The following is a 10,244-nucleotide window of genomic DNA, read 5'->3' on the forward strand; positions in this document are numbered from 1 at the left end:
CAAGAAGGGCACTTCCCTTCCTGAGCCTAAAATAAAAAAAAAAAAGAAGAAAACAAAACAAAAAAAAAAAAAGAGGCTTTGTATTCCAAGCTCCAACAGTGACTATTTGCTGGATCAGGCCAGCAAACAGGGATCACACTCCTGGAACAGCAAGTAGAAGCCTCTTCCAGGTAAAATCTGGAACCTCTAAAGTGCTCCTGCTAATGCTAACAGATGAACACTGCCCTTCCATGCCCAGCAGTAGAAGGGTGTAATGCAGTTAGTGGTATAACAGCATCAGCATTTAACCGTTATCAACTCCCATCTGGATTGTGGTAGTTTTCTGAAATGCACTTTTGGGAAGTATTTCCTATGAGAAAAGAGGACGTTTGTGGATTTGAGGGCAGGAAGGTGAAGTGTACACCACAGCATACCTTGTTCAGTAAAAACCGTTGCCTTGGAAGGTGATGTTCCCTTGCAGAGTCCATGGAATAAAGCATCCTGCAAGTGGCCATTTCACCGTGTCACCCACAAGCAGCTCTCGGTTTGGTTAGAACGGTTTCCCCCTCTCCCCCAGTGGTTTGAAGAGTTCACAGTGGTATAAACCCAATGCTTTGGGGAGACAGAAGCTGAGAAGTCCCCTGCTGCAAGTGAATGGGTGGAGTGAGGGATGATGAGCAACATCCTCTAGGACTAAGGATAAGCCCAACAGACACCTTGCGTCTGAACAGGAACACGGGGAAGGCAGGCACTGGAAGAACTGGGAAGTGGAGAAGGGTAATGCCAACACTCAGGGAAAAGTGCATGATCTGGAGTGGTCTCGGAGTAGTTCTGCAGTGCAAATGTATGGGGAGGGGCGTGGAGAAATCCCTTCTGGAATGCTGCATGAAGAGAGGTAAAGGTTGGCATCCATGTGGCAGCGGACTGGGTAGGGGGCCTGTTTCCAGCAGCTCTACCCTGTTCTTCACATTTAGTGGGTTTCAATCACCACTGGCTCGTAAACTCCAGATGAGACCCTGGGGAGGCAGTGGGGAAGAAGAGGAGAAAGCCACGTTATTTTCCCTACTCACTTCAAGTTCTTATTCAGAGCTCTCCCCTCACAAACATCACCCTCTAACCCCACACGAAAGACTGAAACCAACGAGTCAGTCTGGCCAGGAGTCAAAGCTCATAACACAAAGCAGACAGCTACGTGGCAAGCTGACACCAGAGCAATTGAAAGAGCTGGGTGTAACACATGAATCCTAAAGGACAGAGGAAAAGGGGGAGTATCCTGCACAAAGAGCCAGTGTTCCTGGCTTTGCTGTGCTCCCATATTTGTCACCAACTTGACAGATCTTTGTGTTACCATTATTGTCTGGGTGGTTTTTTAACCTCAAAAGGTGCTGTAAAGATTCAAACTCAAGTAGCCAAGACACTGCACTACGAGCGAGGAAAAGCTGTATTTGTTCAGAAGTCTTTCATGAGAGAACAAGCCCTCAACGACGATGGAGGCAGGAAAAGGGACAATAAAGCAGGCTGCTGCAGTCTTGCTGCAGGCCAGCAGGAGGCAAAGCTCCCTGCGGGCACAGCAGCAAACAGGAACCAACCTCTACCATTTTGTCCTTTCACTCCTTACTTCTGTTCTTGGATCTAACAACTAGGCTCACATTATCCCTCGTAGCTCCAGCTGAGAACTGCATTCATAACCCAGTGCAGCTGTAACCTGTCACCAAAGGGATCCCAGGGGTGTTAAGGTGGGAATAAAGCCACCACGTAGCACATGATGTTTAGAGAGCTCTCCTGTAGCAAAAGGTGAAAGCTTCCTGGGTACAAAGAGCCAACCGATCCCTCTGGAGCCCCTCTGTCTGCCACACTTTCAGGAAGCCTACCTGTTTCCCAGCTGAATACCACTCAATGTAGTTGTTCCATCTCTGCTCACAAACAACCTCAGGTTACTGTCTGTGGATAGAAAACCAAGTAAGACATCAAAATCCAGAAGTACCAACGGCTGCCAGGTGCTCCCCTCCCAGAGACATTACACAACATGGGAACAAGTGTGTTTGTGAATGCGTAGTGTTCCCACAGTAACAGAGCCTCTGGGAACTCCTCTTCGTGCTCTGAAAGGGAGCCTCATGTACAAATCAACCAGAGTGTTAAGCTTTGGAAGAGTAAATGCAGAGACATAAATCCAGTGAGACTCCTCCAGCTGCTTCTTTGAAGGCAATTCCATTGATCCAAGTTCTTGGTCAGCTTAAACACATCTGAACAGATGAGATGTGAGGCCTCATCCTGCTTTTGTGGGCTCACTGGAGGAGAAACTCAGACTGTTCTGCTGGTGAGAGGTGGCTACAGTCAGACTAGTTTTAACCCATGCTGAATGAGGTGTAAATCCCCATTTGATTAGACTGTTGCCATGTGCAATGATTTAAGGTGATTAATGGTTACTACAGAAGCATGAATAACAAGCTGGGCTGAAGTTCAAAACTTATCAAAAAACCTCAATGAGATGAAAAAGACTAAATTGGAAAATTCAAACAAATGCAGTGATATTTCTTATTAACAGATGTGGCTGCAGTAGAGAAAACCCCTTTTAGGCTCTCAGACCTGATCACCAGCACACTGTGACACATCTTTCTTCCCATCCTTTTGCAGACATGTGCTGTTTCCCCTCCACTTGTGCTCTCCTACTTTAACAAATACCCTTGGGCTGACCCTGGATGAAGGCCACTAGAGCAGCCAGGGAGCTGATGTAACTGATTTCCACTGCACTAAAGAAGCAGTATTTTTCCCCTCTCATCCTAGCTAGTGCTCAGCCTCTGCTGTAGTGTGTAGAACAGCAGCAAGCGCTATTTGCTAATGGATGTGCAGCTCTCCATATAGTTTGTTTGTTTACCATAGAAACAACCAGCAAGCACTGAAAGCAAATTGCTACCCAAAAGGGAAGGGAGTCCATAGCAGATCAGATCTGACTGTAAAAGCTTGTCAGCCTTGCTAAAGGAAGAGCCAAGAACATCCCCTTTGAGACCTCCTCTCACCTTCAGTATTGCTGACATCTGTGAAGTCCTGACTCTGCATTATTTTCTCCACTATATCATCAGCATCGATCCTGGTGTCATCCACTCGTGTTGGGTGACTCTCCACTGAGTCCTTTTTCCTCCTTGGGAGCGGAAACAAAGGGAAAACTTACTCAGATTTTCAAGACACAGACTTTCATTTACTGTCCTGCATCTCTTGCAGTAGCCTCCTCCTCAGTGGCTACTATCCAACCTACCGCTGCACTAAGACAAACGAGTAGATTCCGTCTCACCTGCCCAGGGAAGGGGCTTTGCTCCACAGTTACTCACCGGGAGGGTCTATCCAGCAGAATGGCTGGCCTAGGGGGGCGAGGTGGCTTCTCTAGCTTGTGGTCCCGCTCTCCCTCAGGACACTCCACTGTCATGCTCAGCCCCCCGGACGCACTGCTGCTGGTGGAGGTGTTCCGGCGATGGGTCAAGTCAGACATACTCGAAGAGCGGGAGTGCTCCGTGCTGTAACCTGCCAACACATGGGGATTACAAACCAGATCATGCCCCTGTCCTGACAGCACAGTTAACAGGCAGGGCAGCTTAAGACCAGTGTTTCTGCTCCCATATACAGAGGTTTAGACATACATCTATGAGCTCCTCTGCAGGGACTACACAGGAGACTGGGTATTAGAGCAGGGTGAGAGAGTTGGCTGCAAATCACTCCCACAAGAGCTCATTGCAGGGAAGAAAGTGGATGGAGCCAGTGCTGGCAGAGCAGAGCAGAGCAGATCAATAGTTACCAGAGATCTTGGACTGCTGGCTGGCGTAGCTGGAGTTCCGTGAGTGCCCTGAGTGGAAGACTTCCTCTGGGCTGGACAGGTTCTGATCCGGTTCTTCTGGGACACCTGCCAAGGAACAACAGGGCACTCTGCTTACACCATAACCAAGCCAGCACATTGGACTGCAGGGATGCTAGACCAAGGAAAGGGCAAGACCGTTGGCAGAGCCCTGCTAGCACAGAGCTTAGAAAGAGCTAGGGAGCAGGGAAGACAACAGTGTTTCTCTGTCAAGTTCATCACTAATTCCAGCATCCAGTGTCTCAATGTACAAGCACCTCTGGGGGCTTAAAGGATCTAGGAGGACAGGTAGTGTCTGAAGCTATCCATAGTTAAAAGCATTAAGCAAAACCCAAGAAAACATCAAATGACTGCTGGTAGTAAAGTATTACAACCTCCACTTGCGTGCTTCTCCTGTCACTACATTTCCCCTTCTATTACTTTTGAGAGAGCCTGTGCCATTTAAATCACATCTGAATTTGATAGAGAAACCTCAGCATAACCTCTGCTCCTTTGCCATCACCTCTGCTTGTCTCTCATGCAGGAAGCATATCAAGAAGTGCACAAATATAACATGTTAAGCAGTTTTTTTAAGAAGAGTACTTGCACAGTGTGCTAAGTCACTGAGGTAATGAAACTGGAGTGCTATTTTGGTGCAGTGTATCTGCCTGCACATTCCAAATGTGCTGGGAAGGGAAAAAAGCTACGTGAAAATGCAGTGCCCTTGAAAACAGGCTCACAGAGAAGCTGAAGAACTCTGCATCAGCAGCTGGAACAAGGCCATTAGACCTCAAACCAACCTCTAAAACCTTCAGAGGAACTTTTCTAGAAGATAAGTCTGAGCAACAGAATAGCTGAGTGGAGAACAGTGTTAAGTGTCTTTGAACACATTGGAAAGCAGGGATGAGTGCAACGCATTAATTATTAAGTCCCCAGCAAAATGAACAAATTGCTTTATCTCCACTAACAAATATGCACGTGGCAAAGACTCATCCTTCCTCTCCTCAGTTACACTTCATAGATGGTTTTGTTCTTCTTCATGAGCAGAGGGGTGAAAATGGGTGCGGGGAAAACATGAAAAATTAAAGAGTTTCTGTGCTTGTAACTGTGGGGAAAGCAAAACAGTGCCCAGACACAGCCAAGCATTGCGTGGCTCCAGGACAGGCATTCATACCCGAGCTGAGAATGGCAGCTCTTGGCTTGGTCTGACGCAGGGAGCCGATCGTGGCTGAACTGCTGCTGCTGCTGCTGCTCGTGGTTCCCTCGCCCTTACAGGTCAGCTGCAGGGTAGAGTCCTGTCCCGGTATGGTGATGGATTTGGCGGTGGAGGGAGGCCTGGAATCACAAGTGGAGAAGCTTACAAACTGCCAGGCAAGGACTGGGAATCACCCCATCCCACCAGCAATCCCTACTCTGCTCTGTCAAGAGTGTTCCCCTTCGTGCTGGGGGAAGCTGGTAGCCCTCTGTGACTAGCATGACACTGGATTTCATGCTCCTACATGCAAGACTTGGGTCTTCCCTACCTCATCCTGCATGTGGACTGCATTACAAGAAAAAGCAAGTTTCTGACTTAAACTAAGGCAAGAAGAGGCCATTTAATCATCTATAAGGACAACGGGCTCAGAGCCTGCACTATCCTCCAGAAGCCCATCAAGAGCTGCCCTTTTCCCCCAACACGTGCCCAGTGGCCAGCTGGCTTCCCAAACAGGAACCAGTTTGCTGTTGCTCAGCTCTCAATTTCCAGCACCCCTTCATTATACCCTTTTGACTTGGGTCAGAAAGCAACCTTTTATCCCAGCAACCCCATCCCCCTGTGAGAGTACTTTGACAATGATCAAATAACCTTTCCGTTTTTTAACCGACGATTAAACTCCTTTTCAGTGAAACTAAAGTGTTTTTCCAGCTGTCAGAATTATTTTTCCTGGTTATTCTGTGTGTTCCCAACATCCCTTTGTAAATGCTGACTGTGAGTGCCTGGAGCCCCCTCCCTTCCTTCCAGAAGTGTTTTTGGGTGGCAGCCACATCATGTGTAGTGTGGCAAAGTGAATATGCCTGTTGGAGCCCTAACCTCCCTGTAGCCTGAAGTCTGAACTGGAACTAATGGATCATATTATGCTTTTTAAGTGAGGAATGAGAAATAAAAACTTCTATTTGCCTCACTTGGAGCTCTGAGAAGATGCTACATGAGAGAATCTTTGCAGTACAATAAAGAGCTCACTTGGAGCTCGGAGAAGATGCTACATGAGAGAATCTTTGCAGTATAACGAAGCACTGAGAGTATTTCCTATGAGCAGCCAAATAGCTATAAAGGTTTCAGGAAACCCACAGCATGCCTTGACCAGGAAAAAAACCCTCTCTAATCATGTTCTTGGTGGTTTACATGCACCGAGGTACTCAGAGACTTGCTTTGCAGGTTAATGAGGCTTTTACAGTGTTAATGAAGCAACTGTTCCTGCAGCAGATGTCAGAGCAGCCCCTGGGTCTGTCAGCTCAGGCTACTCTGCCCCCTCCACGACACCCAGGAGGAGAAGGTTCATGTGAGCACTGCAGAAAGCCAGTGCTTGGAAGTGGCTTCCCAGCACAGTTTAATTCCTGCCTAATCCTCTAATGAGCGCCATTTATCAAAAGCTTTACTGATCAAGGGCTATTCTACACGCAACGCTTCGATTTTCAGACAGTTGCACATCATCAACATGTAAGGAAAAAATGGAAATGACTGTAAAAATCCTTTAAGAAAATTAGGAGGTTTAACTTTCATACTGAGCCTACTTTATATTAAATGGATATTTAGATCCAATTCTGTATCATTTTCAGGCACTCTAACAGTGGGACTTGCTTCCACAGCGAAGGAGCAACAGTATTTGTGTCAGACATATTATTGCCAGCCACCCTAGTACCCTAGATTTAAAACATCTGTTACTGTTTTAAAGTTATGGTTTAAGAGATCCAGAACTTCTTTATTACACTTCCTTCTGAAGCAGAAATTTTGCAGAATCAGATGACACTGCACTTAGGGTTTGAATGCTGCAGCGCTATGAAAAGCCATTCACAAAAATCAACCTACCCCAAATCATGCAGCCTTTTACAACAAGAATACAAGCTGATTTATACACTTCAAGCTAGCTCCTAAAATTAGACCTTTGAGCCCAGAATACCACAGCTACAAGAGATGGCCTCAAGGTAAAGCTTTCTTCTCTCATACTGTTGGGAGCCAACACAGTCTATCAGCATGTGGCAGTCCTGCTGTGTACAGTTAGACACCTTACACAGCTTGGGCTGTGAGTCTTGCAATGCTATAGTGCAGTATCAAGTCAAATGTTGCTGGTATATGTGCCAGCAGATCCTCCAACAATTCTTAAGCAATAAAACTGCTTCATAGCTTAACTGTACTTATTCTTTCCTACCATGATGAATTAAAAGTACACAACTGCAATTTCTCTGCTAACTAATACAAACTATGAACCTGGGTTCCTATAGGGAAAAAAAAAAAAAGGAGAATTAAAACGTTCCAGCCTTGCAGTATTTTTGTTGCTCTTTCACTTTGAGCTCCTTATCCTGCGTGACATGTGCTGAAGCGTGTCCTTTTCCAAGCTTGTTTTCTTCATTGACCTTTCCCTTCCAGGAGGTCAGTGAAACCAACCCCAGAGCTATGAGAAATTCTATCCTTTAGGCAAAACATGAAGTTTGTCATCAACAGTCACTGGTTTCTAAAACCTGACTGACACTAACAGAGAAAATACTGTGCACAACCAATAACTGAGCTGGGAGAACCACAGCAGAGAGAAGATTAACAGCACAGGCTGGCTGTGCTATTTAGCAACCCAGACCACCAGTTTCAAGCTTTCCCCTGTACTTCCCAATCAAGGGCATCTTTACCCCCCTCCCTATCAATTTTGGTCTCCAGCAAGGAATTGTGAAGGAACCAGATGTCCTGGTCTGCCCAGAATGGGATGAGCACCCAGAAACTCACGTTTTGAAGCAGGGGTCCCCTGAGAGCAGGGACATTCCGATTGTGACCTGGAGAGAGGAAACAAGGCACATCATTAGCCATGCTGCAGTGAGCTCCTCACTTCACAACAGCCAGGAGGTCAAGGGCTAGGTGTAAAGATTAGCAAGACCTAGTTCCTTTCCAAAGGAAATCAGCTTCAGGGATTTAGGAAGGTATTTCCCTCCCTGTCCCAAATAACTGGCATCAGTGGTTCATTCCCCCCTCCTGCTTATGGTTTCTTTGACGACAAAAGAGTGCCATCAAGGGTCATTGCTTGGCCAAATGGATGCCAAGATATCAAAGGGTAACTCTGATATGGGAAGCTTCCCAAGTCAGACTAGCAGCATAAAAAGCTAAATCCTGTCACTGTACGTAATGCAGAACCTCCTCTCAGGCCTGGCACTGCACTCTGCCTGTAATCTCTCTGAATTCAGTAGTAGGATTTCCACTGTGGCAGCACTAGCTGTTTACCTTTAGGATGGAGTTGTCCTGTCGGGTGTTCTTAGTATCATATCCTTCCAGCAAGCAACAACGGACAGTGGATCCAGAGCCTGCAAATTCTGCCAGATTTAGATCAGCAAAGCCCAGCTGTAGCCAAGAAAACAATGGAGGGGAAGGGGAGAGAACAAAAAATATTCAATAAAGGGATATGTGGTGTCGCACAGACCAAAGGAAGAGAGAGCATCTGTGAGCAAGGGCAGAAGCGGGAGCCAGTACACAGAGTTGTGGCTGTGAACACCCCCAACTCTTGAATGGGCAGGGTCACCTTCCTAATCCCAGAATGTATTAGAGGCCTTCAGGAAGCCAGCTCCATGTGGAGAAAGGACATAGAGCAGTGGTGCTGGCCAGGACAGTGTTAACCAGCCCGCAGCCATTGCATAACCAAGGACATGGAAGGCACTAGGTCAACCATGTGGAAAAAACAGAATCACACATACACAAACATAATAAGGCACTCTTTGTATCGGGCCATCCCAGAATGCAGTGGAGCATGTGAACCAGGAGATGAAAGGATATTGTTACAGAGGAAAGTGACACCGTCCTGATAAACAAACCTGAGACTTGGAGGACAGCAAGCTGCACATCCAGAGCCATGCAGCAGCGTGTGTGCCCCACTTGTCCTGGAGCAAAGGTTCCTCTACACCACTAGGGTTTAACTGGCAAGTGGTATGTTTGACAGGCAGAAGGGAAGAGAGGTATTTGGAGAGATTTAGTTGTGAGCTCTCTAAACCTTCTCTAACAAAGGGGAAGTAAATAGGGAAGATAAATAGGGAATGTTGAATACGACAGGCAAATGTCCTGATGTCTCTAAAGACAAACGTTTGTGTTTCTGCTCTAATTCCTGGTGTATTAATACAGTGCTTTAAAGAAAAAGTTACACCTTTGTTTAAGCAGAGTTTTAGCAACAGAAGTCAGTTGTGTTTCATCTCATCTGGTCAGGAAGAGATGCTGTACCCCATACGTGGCCAAGCCATCCAAGCATGGAAACTCTGCATCACTTCAACATACAGGTCAGCTTCCATGAGAACACAGAGGGGAGGTGGAGAAGCAGCCTGCACCTAGTTGTTACTCTGTGCATTGCAGTACATTTCTCCTGGCCTGGCGTTGACAGCTGGATGATACAACAGGGAGCCCCCCAAACAGTAGCACCATCCTAAGGAAATGTGGTGCTGTCAACTGTGGAAGGCAACAGGGAGTCACAGCACAAAGCACAGTCACTGCTGTATGAACCCTGGCTCCCACTGCTCCAAATCAGAAGTCTAAACCACAGTCTGCACAAGAAGTATGATCCAAGGGGAGACAGTCACAAGACTAGCATAGCTGCTTCCTCCATCCCATTGTCAAAAGGGAACAAAAGCTGATGGCAAAGGAACACAAGAGTGTGGGATACAGCAGGAACCACAGGGGAAAAATACCCAAACTCCTGACTTTTCTCCCTCCGTAAGAATTGCCTCAATGCAAGTGTTTCTCCAGCCCTTGCTGCAGACGTCCCCCTGTCTCCTCTAGCCCAGGGCTATGCTGCTTGCTGAATATTGCCTGATAAGGAAAAAGAAAACCCCAAAACAAACAGTGAATTTTTATCTCTCTGAGATAAACAAGACAGGAGAAAGCCACAGAGGGAGCTGCAATCCATCACTGTGACAAAACTGGAGGGCAGAGGAGACATGGCACAGCCATGTGAACAACAGGGCACAGGAGTCACCCAGGTCTCTCTCCACCAGAGCACTAACTTCTCAGAGAAGATCACCATCAGAGGACAGAGTGTAGGAGAAGCCTCCGGCCACCCATACAGTGTGCTGAGGTCAGAAGCTCTTCCCAGGAAGCAGACTCCCAGTATATAGAGGAAGGATCCCTTAACAAAAGGATGTTTTCAGCTGTAACCTTCCAGAATAGTTTCCTCACTTTTCCAGCCAGCTGATGGTGTTTCTCCCAGCTTGGGGAAAGCGTTTCCGC

At 46.9% G+C, this 10,244-nt stretch overlaps 1 protein-coding gene across 1 annotated transcript in view; it reads right to left on the reverse strand.

Moving 5' to 3' along the window:
* Window positions 1–496: 496 nt before the first annotated feature.
* The window catches only part of FAM102A (family with sequence similarity 102, member A), a 31,523-nt gene continuing 21,775 nt past the window's right edge, over window positions 497–10,244 (reverse strand). Inside the window, exons 4-11 of the mRNA XM_010020224.1 lie at window positions 8,262–8,378; window positions 7,773–7,819; window positions 4,977–5,137; window positions 3,767–3,871; window positions 3,306–3,495; window positions 2,997–3,118; window positions 1,851–1,920; window positions 497–995 (exon numbers count right to left, since the gene is read on the reverse strand). Coding sequence (XP_010018526.1) covers window positions 950–995; window positions 1,851–1,920; window positions 2,997–3,118; window positions 3,306–3,495; window positions 3,767–3,871; window positions 4,977–5,137; window positions 7,773–7,819; window positions 8,262–8,378 — 858 coding nt within the window. The 3' untranslated portion in view covers window positions 497–949. The remainder of the gene's footprint in view (window positions 996–1,850; window positions 1,921–2,996; window positions 3,119–3,305; window positions 3,496–3,766; window positions 3,872–4,976; window positions 5,138–7,772; window positions 7,820–8,261; window positions 8,379–10,244) is intronic.

Source organism: Nestor notabilis, unplaced genomic scaffold, assembly GCF_000696875.1.
Source record: "Nestor notabilis isolate BGI_N333 unplaced genomic scaffold, ASM69687v1 scaffold30868, whole genome shotgun sequence".
In the NCBI taxonomy this organism is placed as follows: domain Eukaryota; kingdom Metazoa; phylum Chordata; class Aves; order Psittaciformes; family Psittacidae; genus Nestor; species Nestor notabilis.